Source organism: Arachis ipaensis, chromosome B08 (genome assembly GCF_000816755.2).
Source record: "Arachis ipaensis cultivar K30076 chromosome B08, Araip1.1, whole genome shotgun sequence".
Lineage (NCBI taxonomy): Eukaryota > Viridiplantae > Streptophyta > Magnoliopsida > Fabales > Fabaceae > Arachis > Arachis ipaensis.
In genome coordinates, this window is record NC_029792.2 from 6,682,495 (window position 1) to 6,694,925 (window position 12,431).

The 12,431-nt window shown below is 37.6% G+C and overlaps 2 protein-coding genes across 3 annotated transcripts in view; both read right to left on the reverse strand.

Annotated features, from left to right (window-relative positions):
- LOC107614449 (ATP-dependent helicase rhp16-like) overlaps positions 1-758 on the reverse strand; it is an 8,931-nt gene extending 8,173 nt beyond the window's left edge. Inside the window, exon 1 of one of the 2 annotated variants that reach the window (XM_021108742.1) lies at positions 350-758. In XM_021108742.1, coding sequence (XP_020964401.1) covers positions 350-383 — 34 coding nt within the window. In that variant the 5' untranslated portion in view covers positions 384-758. The remainder of the gene's footprint in view (positions 1-349) is intronic. The other variant, XM_016316655.2, reaches the window with a different exon arrangement.
- Positions 8,133-11,535, reverse strand: LOC107613782 (L-ascorbate oxidase homolog). Its single transcript, XM_021108743.1, has 7 exons — positions 10,932-11,535; positions 10,712-10,821; positions 9,784-10,054; positions 9,599-9,701; positions 8,803-9,514; positions 8,621-8,699; positions 8,133-8,546 (listed from the first exon to the last, which is right to left on the reverse strand). The coding sequence occupies exons 1-7, from the start codon at positions 11,070-11,072 to the stop codon at positions 8,340-8,342; spliced, it is 1,623 nt and encodes a 540-aa protein (XP_020964402.1). The 5' UTR covers positions 11,073-11,535; the 3' UTR covers positions 8,133-8,339.

Consider the following 12,431-nt stretch of genomic DNA (forward strand, 5'->3'; position numbering starts at 1 on the left):
CATCAAGCACCTTTAATGTTCTCGTTTTCAAACTTTCCATCGCCAAAATTATTTACCAAGAAAATAAATAACGCACATTCCGCGTGAAACAAAGCAAAAAAGAAACAAAACAAAAAAGACACGATACATATTCAAGAAACGAACAAAGAAGAAAGGCAAGAGAAAATGACGTCAAAAGTTCGGAACATTCACTTTATTCGGTCACTTTCTCCCATCATCCAGGCACTTTTCTCAGCAAATAAGACAGTCGCAATTCGAAAATCTAAATTCAAACCACACACAGTGGAAAGAAATGATACGAAATAGAAAAACGAAAATCGCGAGAGATAAAGAATATAGGAAACTGTACCATTGGAACGGCGTGGACGAGGATGAAGCACCATTAACGAACGCGACGGAGAGAATTAGGGTTTCGGATTTGAAGAATTTTCAAACGATCAATAGAGGGAGAAAACGATTTGAGCAGTGAAAAAAGAACGCCCACTTTGTGCACAGAGAATGCTGGCAGCGTTTCGGTTTCTGTCACTTAAACGGCGGGAACTAAGTAAGTGCCCTTTTTTTAACTACTACTAAGTGGCCACTGGCCAAGCGTAAGGAGTTCGGTTCCACTGCGGTAAGGACTACCAAAGAGAGTTTGAGTTGGCGCGCTCTGAGCCAATGATTTATTTGACTTTCAATGGGGGCACACGTTGTGAATGAGGGTCTGCGTTCTCAACGGTTAGGGTCTGTTGGTTTATCGTTATGTGTCTCGTATGGCGTCGTTTTGATGCATCATCGCTTTTATATCTCCCAACCTCTTCCGAGTTTCAATAATTGCCATATTTGAGTATGACATTCAAATTGTGTGACAGTGCATGACTTTTCTCTTTATTGCCCTGGTATTTTAATAAATTAATTGCTTAATTAATTACTCTTTTAAGCTCCATGTTTTTCATTTTGTAATGAGAAATATTTTATGCATAAATCAATTTTACATTGTTGCCCAATTGAAATTCAATAAAACTTAGAAATGCCAGTAGATAATCGTTGTTTTGACAGTAGATAACCGTGATAGTAGATCATATTTATTTAAAAATTTTAGTTTCAAATTATTTTATGCTAATATTTTTTGTCGTTGACAAATAAATAAATCTACTATTTTAAGACTGGTTTTTAACAAAATCGCACTTCATTAAACAATTTAAAAATTATTTTAAAAATGCTTTTTTGAGCATAGTGTCACAGTTTTGGACACACTCCAACGTTACTGTGTCGGCACTCGAACTTATTCAACCTCTTGAGTTAAGACTAAGTCAACCCAACTCTCAGTATTTAACAAGAAAGCTAAGAATACAAGAGAACACAAGAGAAATGAAGTTTTGTTGGAAAGAACACTTTATTACTCAAGTGTTTATTACAAATGATTCACACATATCTCACACTAACTCTTACCTCCTATTTATAGTCATCCACCTCCTTAATGGATGGTTAGGATTAAACCTAATCAACAGTCCAGATTAATTATCTAGAACATTCATTACAAATATCCATCATACCACAACTTTCTAAATACTTATAGATTCTTCCATACTACTCTTTATACTCATATATACATCCACACTCTTTTAGAATACTCTATGACCTTCCAGAGTCTTCTAGAACCTTCTAGAGTATTCCGGGACCTTCTAGGACATTTTAGAATATTCCGGAACCATCTAGAGCATTCTCAAACACCAGAAAATTATACAAATACTGTTAAATCTAACCTTCTAAAATTTACCGTTACATTCTTCCCCGCCTAATGCGCAAACGTCCTCGTTGCGTTCTGTTCATGATAGCGCTCTAGGTGTTCTTGGAATTGCCATAGATCTTCACGAGCTTCCCAACTAGCTTCAGTTATTGGGAGCCCTTTCCACTTGATTAAGTATTGAATACTTGGTGGTACCCATCTTCGTCGCACGACACGATTAACTAAGATCTCTTCGATTTCTTTATCAAAGGATCTAATCACCACAGGCGGAGCAGGACTCGAGTCACCTCTACTCGGTTCATCTTGGTCTTCATGATATGGTTTAAGCATACTCACATGGAAGACCGAGTGGATCTTCATAGAGGGAGGAGTTGTACTTTGTAAGCAACCTCCCCAACACGTCCAATGATCTCAAATGGCCCTTCGTATTTGCGGATTAAGCCCTTATGAACCTTGCAAAGGGCTTTGAATTGTTGTGGAAGAAGTTTAATCATTACCTTGTCTCCCACTTGATATCTTGCATGCCTCCTCTTCTTATCTGCCCATTTCTTCATCCTCTTTGCAGCTTTGTCGAGGTAAGAACGAGTGACATCTGCTTGTTCTTCCCAAGACTTAATCATATGATAAGCTCCAGGGCTCTTCCCTGAGTAAGAGGAAGAAAGAGAGTGAGGTGTAAGCGGTTGTTGTCCAGTCACAATCTCGAACGGACTCTTCCTTGTAGACTCATTCATTTGCAAATTTTATGAGAACTGGGCAATGTCGAGGAGTTTTGTCCAATCCTTCTGATTAGCGCTTACGAAATGCCTTAAGTAATACTCGAGTAAGGCATTCACTCTCTCAGTCTGCCCATCGGTTTGAGGATGGAAGCTTATTGAAAAATGAAGCTCCGATCCAAGGAGTTTGAACAGCTCTGTCCATAGTCGTCCTGTGAAGTGTGGATCTCGATCACTAATGATGCTCTTAGGCAATCCCCAATACTTCACCACATTCTTGAAAAATAGTCGTACTGCTTCCTCTGCAGTGCAATCAGTAGGGACAGGTATAAAGGTAGCATACTTCGAAAATGGATCCACTACCACGAGAATAGATCCAAACCCCTCGGACTTCGATAAGGCAGAGATAAAATCTAGAGAGACACTTTCCCATGGTCGCTCTGATGGAGGCAGAGGTTCCAACAACCCGCTTGGTGTCTTGTTTTCAATATTATCTTGTTGGCACACAAGGCAAGTCTTCACATAGCCCTCCACTTCATCTCTCATTTAAGGCCAATAATAAGAAGATTCAATAAGTGCTAAGGTCCTTCGCTGACCTTGGTGACCAGCCCACTTGGTGTCGTGGCATTCTCTTACCAACTTTTTTCTCAGATTTTCCCACTTAGGAACGTATAGTCTTCTCCCTTTTGTGTAGAGAAGGTCGTTTTCTAACCAAAATCTTTTTGTCTTACCTTCTCTAGCCAACTCCACCAACTTCTTTGCTAATGGATCGTGATGCAACCTTTTCTTGATGGAATGCACAATATCTCCTTTAACAATAGAAATGGCCGCCAACTCAGCCTTGAGACTCAGCGCATCTGCTACCACATTAGTCTTGCCTGACTTGTATTCAAATTCAAAATCAAACTCAGCTAAGAAATCTTGCCACCTAGCTTGTTTAGGGCTTAACTTCTTTTGAGTTTGGAAGTAGCTTGTAGCCACATTGTCTGTCTTGACGATGAAGTGTGAACCAAGCAAGTAGTGACGCCAAGTTCTCAGACAATGCACCACCGCGGTCATCTCCTTCTCTTGGACAGTGTATCGCCTCTCTGTATCATTCAATTTGCGATTCTCAAAGGCAATAGGATGTCCTTGTTGCATCAGAAACCCTCCAATAGCGTAGTCAGAAGCATCAGCGTGGACTTCAAATACCTTTGAGTAGTCGGGTAGTGCTAGTACTGGTCCTTCTGTGATAGCAGCCTTCAACTCATCAAAGGCCTTTTGACACTCTTTTGACCATTCCCAAGAGTGATTCTTCTTGAGAATATCAGTTAATGGTGCAGCCTTGGTGGAGTATCCCTTGATAAACCTCCGATAGTAATTAGCCAACCCAAGGAATGACCTCAATTCAAATACCTTATTTGGCGGCTCCCATTCTTTGATAGCCTTCACCTTTCTTTGATCCATGCAGAGAGTTCCATCTTTAATGATGTGTCCCAAGAAGTGGACTTCATCCCGTGCAAAGGAATACTTTTCCTTCTTCACATATAGGCTATTCTCTCGCAAGATCTTAAACACGGTTCGTAAGTGTTCTACATGTTCCTCCAAGGTATTACTATAGACAACAATATCATCCAAGTAGACCACTACAAACTAATCAAGGTAAGGTCGAAAGATCTCGTTCATCAAGGTACAGAAGGTCGCAGTAGCGTTGGTCAAGCCAAAAGGCATCACCAACCACTCATACGATCCATACCTCGTGACACACGTGATCTTAGGCTCATCACCATCAGCAATTCTCACTGGGTGATATCCTGACCTCAAATCTAGTTTTGAGAACCATTTGGCTCTACCAAGTTGATCAAACAAATCGGCTATCAGAGGAATGGGGTATTTATTCTTGATGGTTACCTTGTTAAGTGCTCGATAGTCGATGCATAAGTCTTAATGAACCATCATGCTTCTTTTGGAACAAGACTGGTGCGCCATAAGGTGCCTTCGATGGACGGATGAACCTAGCATCTAGCGAATCCTTGAGTTGTTTCTTCAACTCCTCAAGTTCTGGCGGTGCCATCCTATAAGGTGTTGAGGCAGGTGGCTTTGCTCCTGACTCCAATTCAATTTTGTGGTCCACCTTCCTCCTAGGTGGTAGTATTTTGGCAACTCGGGAGACATCACATCCTTATTTTCTTCAAGGACTTTCTTGATTTCGGGAGGAATGTCTTCTCTTTCAAGTGTTGACTCCTCTTGTAATAAGGCCAAATATGTAATCTCTCCCTTCTTAAACCCTTTCTTGAGTTGCATAGCAGAAAGCATCGGTGGTCCTCCAACTTTAGAGATTGTAGGGACCATACATGGAGACCCTTTCTCCATGACGCATACTATGTCATAGTATGACATAGGTATTATATTTGCCTTCCTTTGCAAATCGAGCCCGATGAATATTTTAAAATCGTCCATGGGTGCTATTGAGAAATCCACGAGGCCCTTCCAAGAACCAAGAGTCATCTCAACCTCTTTTGCTTCTCCCTTAAGGGGTTCACCCTTGGTATTCACGGGTTTGAACCAACCATTCTTTTCGGTGATCTTCAACCCAAGTATCTTTGCTTCATCAGGCGTGATAAAATTGTGTGTAGCACCAATGTCGATCATAGCCATGACAGGGTTTTCATTGATAAAGGCTTTGACATACATCAAGCCTTTCTTTTCTGCAGTGCTTGCCTTTTTTCCCTTCACAGCATTCATGAGTTGGACAGATCCAACACATTCAGTCACTTGTGATTGAGCCTCTCATTCCTCGGCGATAGATGCCAGAGTCTCTAGCTTGGGACAGTCCTTCATTTGGTGTGGTCTCTTGCACACGAAACATCTTCCTTTGGGCACGAAAGCCTTCTTCTTTTCCTCGTACTCTTTCTTTGAAGAGTATTTTCTTTCCTTCTTGGTTGAGAAACTCTTCCCCTTGTCTCCCCCACCTTTAACAGAACTAGGCTTGGAGGAAGACTTGGATTTGGAGTCTCCTCTATGATACTCAGTGAGTGATTCGGCCACCACGATGGCCTCATCGACATCCTTAACATTCCTTCTTTGTAGTTCTTGTTTTGCCCAAGGTTGGAGTCCATCAATGAAGAAGAACAATGCATCATCTGATGCTAAGTTGGGGATTTGAAGAGTGAGAGTAGTGAACTCCTTTACGTAGTCGCTAATTGTACTCTTGTGCTTCAACTCCCTCAACTTCTTCCTTGCTTCGTAAACCACATTCTCAGGGAAGAATTGTCTTTTCAACTCCCTTTTGAAATCTTCCCATGTGGCTATGTTGCATGTACCATTTTCCATATCTACGCACTTTCTCCTCCACCACAAAGTAGCATTATCAGAAAGGTAGAGAGCTGCAGTGCATAGCTTTATTGCTTCTTCAACCACCCCTTGGCCTTCGAAGTACCTCTCCATTTGCTATAGGAAGTTCTCCACCTCGCGAGCGTCTCTTACGCCCTTGAACTCCTTTGGCTTGGGGAGATCAATCTTTGTCGTCTCCCTTATAATGGTTGGTCGAGATTCTGCCTCTTCGAACCAAATTCAAACTTCCTCAAATAGCTTTAAGGAATTCTCAAGCTTTTCTTCAATTTGGAGCATGCTTTCTTTGAAAGCATCTAGTTCTCCTAACATGTGAGCCTCGAGGGTCTCCTTATCATGTTCTATCCTTTGGAAACGCTCATCCATAGAGGATAGAACATTCTCCAACACAGAAATTATCTCTTCTAAGAAATTAGAGTCCTTACCTCTAGGCTCACATGAAGAACGGACCTTCTTGCCTCCTCATTGAGAAGGACTAGCATTCCTTCCCCTTTGAGACTCAACATGCTCCATGGTGGTACTAGAAGTCATACCCACAAGCGACTTGTGCTCCCTCTCGAACTTCGCTCTGATGCCAAAACTGTCACGGCCTTGGACACACTCCAACGCTACCGTGCCGACACTCGGACTTACTCAACCTCTTGAGCTAAGACCAAGTCAGCCTAACCCTCAGTATTTAGCAAGAAAGCTAAGAACACAAGAGAACACAAGAGAACACAAGAGAAAGGATGTTTTGTTGGAAAGAACACTTTATTACTCAAGTGTTTATTACAAATGATTCACACATATCTCACACTAACTCTCACCTCTTATTTATAGCCATCCACCTCCTTAATGGATGGTTAGGATTAAATCTAATCAACGGTCCAGATTAATTATCTAGAACCTTCATTACAAATATCCATCATACCACAACTTTCTAAATACTTCTAGATTCTTTCATACTACTCTTTATACTCCTATATACATTCACACTCTTCTAGAATACTCTATGAGCTTCCAGAGTCTTCTAGAACCTTCTAGAGTATTCCGGGATCTTCTAGGACATTCTAGAACATTTCGGAACCATCTAGAACATTCTCAAACACTTCAGAAAATTATACAAACACTGTTAAATCTAACTTTCTAAAATTTATGGTGACAATAGTCATTTTAACAATGTTGATGATTCATGAATCTGAAAATAAAATTAACAATTCATGGGGCCTATGGGAAAATAGTTAATTATCATGACGGATTTTCAGCAAATAAATAATTCTATTTTCATACATTTGTAGAAATATTTAGATTTTTCCAATAATTCTTTGCTTGATATAGGCAAGTTTTACCTTAAGTAGTGTTCTCCTTTATAATTTGTAGCGATATTTAGATTTTTAAATAATTTTTTTGCTCTATCTAAACAAGTTTATCTGTAAATGTTTTCTTTTATGATTCATGAAAATTTATTAAATTATTATTGTTATTCTAGTGTATCACATAGAGATAGAGATATTCATATATACACCTATCCATCAGTTTTGAAGAAAAAGAAAATATTTTAATAAAAATTAAAAAAAATGAGTAGAAAAAATCTAACATCATTAATGTTCTTGTTGAGTAGAAAAAAAAATTATGAAACAAAAACGTGTATAATAATATAATTAATTTGAAATTTAATATAATTCATTATAAAATAATTTATTATAGTTAGAATTGATAAAAAAAATAATGTATTTTTTTACGGTATCTTTTAGTTCTCAAAAAGTCAAAGTCTAATTTGAAGCGTATTTGAATTCCATTTAAAGATTTGTTGCTCTAATAAATAGATTATATATACAAAGAAAAAGTATAAAAGAACAATATTTTTTCTAAACAACCTAAAGAATAGGTTAAAAAAAGAAAGTTAATTTTAATTTTAAAATTTTAATTTTAAATTAATTAAGTTTATTCGTGTTTAGTGAGTTAAATGTAGTTTATCGTTCACATTATTCACAATCTTTGTTGTTTATCTAGCTAAATTGACAAAAAAATATAATTTAAACTCTCAATCTTTGTTGTTTATCTAGCTAAATTGACAAAAAAATATAATTTAAACCCTCAATTTAAGTGATGACTACTCAATCAACTCAAATTGATTGGATCAATCTATCTCGATCACTCAGACACGCACAAACTTTTCTTAAGTTTGAAATTATGGTAAAGTATTATTCTATAATAATCATATCATGAGCTGATGAACTAATATTTTGGTTGACTAAAAGATAATTTGTTAAGATTTTGGGGTGGGGCAGGGGGATTGAGGCGATGAAGTGAACTAGTGAAGTAAATTGCAATATTTCAACAAGTTTGTTTCGTTTTGGGATCTATAATTTGACGAAGAATTTATCAAAGAAGTATATAAACACATCCATTGATTATATATAATTCAACAAAAATACTAATGTCCTGGCTGCCGCAGATTTTACAATGAGTAAGAGAGAGCAATCATAGCATAGCAACATAGATATAAGATGGTACCAAAGAAATAAGGCTTGAGCTAAGCCTTGAATGGAAATGAATAATTTGTTGTTGACTGATCTTAGATATTATTAAGGGTGGCTATGGCCTATAGCCCGGCCACAGAGCAAAGCATTACTTGGTATAGGGTACTCATCCCTCCATGAATTTGCAGGAGAATACACACGAAGGTAAAATTGCTGCCCCAAATATTGACGAGCCCAATTCTCTGACCTCACATTCCACATTCCTACGTTGTCCAAAGGTATGTATACTGCACTCCATGATTTGGGATACACCTATACATAATCACAAAAATTTGAATTATAAAATTGTGCATAATCGCCTATACATAATTTTTACCATGATATACCTGAACTGTGCATCTAGAAATTGTGTCCCTCAAATTGTAATTTAATCTGCTTGCAGCTGACCACTGACCTCCATCCATTCTGAATGTTGTATATTAGTAATTATTAGTACTGTTATTATAAAGAAGAGAATATAAATCGTATTTGCAGCAGAAACAGAGAAAATGAAGTTAGTTGGACTTACCCTACAACAAAGAAGTTGTGGCCATCAATATGCCAAGATTGCACATTGTCTTCAGGATTCTCAAACACAACCTCCACATAGCCGCGAAAATCAGCAGCCATGACAGAGGTCTGGAGGTAACCCCCGCCGCCTGTGGGATTATCCGGGATGCTTCCGAGGCTGAACACCCCTGAGATCTTGAAGTAATCCGCCAGCTTCAGTGGCGTATCGGCGGGGATGAACGAAACACTGTTCACAGCATATCTCTGCTTCCCATTGATAACTGGTGCAGAATTTTGAAGCCTAATTGTGCGGGTTGTGTTTATCAAACCATAATGATAAGATCCTTGTGGATTAGGCCTTGGTCCACTTGCTGTCAGATTTCGCCTCAGAGACCGAGCTTGTTCCAGAGACCAATCAATTTGAGTTGTTAGTCCAATAGTGGCAGGACCGGCAACAGTTCCGGCCGAGTTGCTGTACCGGAAAATGGAGGTAGCGTTCAAGACTTGAGAGGTGAATCGAGAGGTGACAACGATGTAGTAGTCTTGAGGTGGTTGATCGGCAGTTACCAACACCGACATACTCTGCCCCAAATGGATGTCAAGCGAGTCATACGTGTTCTGAAGAGTGTGAATGCCTTCCACCTCAACTAGCAGCATCTTATGCCCTTGGATTCTGAAATTGATGGAAGTCCCAATCCCCACGTTTGATATCCTGAATCTGTAAGTTTTTCCTGCCAAACAAGTAAACCAATCAGTTTCTTTATGTCAAGTCTTCTTTCTGTCAGCTTAAACTTTTGGAGAAATAGTTTTTATACCTTGATCAACTGTAAAGGTGTATCCATTGGAACCGCGACCATTTATGATAAGACCGTCAGGGAAAGGAAGGTCGCTTCCGCCGTCTAAAATTGCTCTCAAATCCTGCAAGAGTCAATACAGATATAACATTACATCGAAGACTTTTTTTTTATCTGTTTTAACTTGATGCGTTAAAGCTGCTTACAGTGTGATTTCTCTTGTACCAGTCTCCTGCCAATACGGTGAAATCCCCGGCTGGAGGATCAAACGGTACCGGAATGACAGAGCGACTATTAATTTTGAAGCCGCCGTAGCCGCCGGCCGCCTTGTGGAATGCGAGGGATGGGAAGTAGAAGTAGCTGCCAATCTGATCCTTTACTTGAAGAACATAAGTAAAGTTGCTTCCTGGTGGGATTGGACAATTGGTACCATACACTCCATCCTGCCATGAATTCCTTCTCTGCTGCACTCCATTCCTATATACAAATATCACACCATCTTAATATACGAGTGTCCATTGTTAATGTCTCTTGTTAGTATCTCTTTGTCCTTTCTGTCAAGATAAATACAAAATATACTAATTTAATGTATTTGTGTCTCTGTATCCCTGTCTCATGTAAATAAACGCAGCCTAAGTTCATGATGATGTGCATCAATGCACAGCACCATTTAGTTTTAATTTCTTAAGTTATTTTCTCTAATCTACAAGAGAAAGAAAAATAGTTTATCCATTTTGGCATCACAAGTGCAAATTATTTTCAACAATTTTATATTTCAATCAGGTTAAAGAACTGGTGTTTGCATACGAGGAATCAATCAATTACCATAAATCAGATAAGTAAGATAGATAGTTTTAGCAGTTATTAAAATTGAATTTCACTTGCTAGATCTAGTACTAAATGGGGCCACGTCATATGGCATGTTCACCTAATCACCTAATCAACAAACAATGACACATTTTTCTTTTTTGTCCAAAACGGGCATCATTTTCACACTAACTTTGCAAATGTACTCTCTCAAGGTAATCACAATAATTTGCATCAATAAGTAATTACAATAATACCAACAAAATAATTTAGAAGACTAGTTATCCATATCTGGTTATCAAGAATGGATTAAAGAAGAAAAGTTACCAAGAGATAAGGTAAGGTTCATCTAAGCTATTGTAGACATTGATGATCAAATTATCATTAGTGACAGATTCAATCTGCGGCCCTGGGAACTGCCCATTTATCAATATCCCCTGCCATTTCATTCATGTAACAAACGATGAACAACATTCTTAAACTAACAAAAACAAAACAAAGACTTGCAATAATACATAAATAAAGAAGAAAAATGAAAAAAGGGTACCTGTTGTTTAACACCAAGAGGATAAATATCTCCATAGGTAACATTCCAAGTGTAGAACCTATAAGGATCTTCACCAATTGAACATGTCACAAGAATCTGCACCACTAACAAGAGACACCACACTCTCATGAAGCAACCCATTTTTTCTCTCTCTCTCTGAAAACCTCTCTCACTAAGATAATGTAACACTTTCTCAACTTTGAAGTAATTGAAACCAACAAACAAAACAAAACAAACCAAGCAAGCACTTTTCTTTTGCTTAAAATAATAACACTTCTCTTTTTCCCTTTTGCTTTGGAGCCTAGAGCTTTTCTCCAAAGAAGAAGAGAAAAGAAGCAAGCGGTGTCGGTGAGTGTTAGCTTGTTTTTGAGCAGAGAAGTAATGTACTGAAATAATGAAGCAGGGCTAGTTGATGGTTATGTTTATTGAGACTCAGTCTCAGACTCAGAGACTGTTGTGTTGTGCCTGTGTCATGCAATGTAATCTATGATATATGAGCTGTATCCACCATTTCAATATTCTTAAAAAGAGTGTCAGTTCTACACCTAAATTATTGACCCTTGTATTGCACCCATGTTCATCCTCAACAATATTGAAATTGATATCAAACCTGCAACCAAGATAAGAAATAATAATGCATAAATCCTGACAATGATTACTTTTTTATCTAAAAACATAGTAACTCAACTAATATTTTTTTTTTTTTGTATATAAGTAATATGATCAGAAAAATAAAACATTTTTTTATTGATATTTATTAAACTAATTCCTTAAGAAAAGGAAATCAAATATATCAATTTAAAATCACTAAAATAATTACCATTTTGATTAAGGTTACGCTTTCACATATTTGTTAATAATTAATATACAAGAGAAAATCAAATCACAATTGAAAATATTCCTAACATAATGAACAATATATACTTCAAGTAAGTATATTTGTTTATTATTTATTTATTTGGCTTTTATAAAAGATTTCGCGTATAACGAAAACTGTAAAATTCCTATAACGATGCAATGATGATATATATGCCACAGACAAGGAATGACGGAAAGGCACATGCTTTGTTTTGGATGGATGTACATATATGCAGAACTTTTGTTCTTTCAAATATATAACAAGGGAAAGAAAGAAAAGAGAAAAAAAAAATGATAGGGAGAGCTTAAAAATATTGGAACTAAGGAATTGGATGCTTCTGCGAATCTAATCAAATGTTTAGCTTGATTTCTCAATTTTAATTTATGAGGAATGCTAGGGAGCCAGCAATTTTGGTGTTTTGTAACCATCAATTGGCCATTAATAGTGTTTTTAATGGTGTGAGATTACATCTAATGATGGAAAATCATTCGTTTTTGTTTTGATGGTTAAGTGCTGGCCAGAAAACACAAAAATTGCTAGCTTCTTAGACTTTTCCTTAATTTATATTAAATATAGTATACCTGCTTTTAAATGGATATAAGTGGACGCACCAGCTTGATTGTATATAACTTGCACTAGTA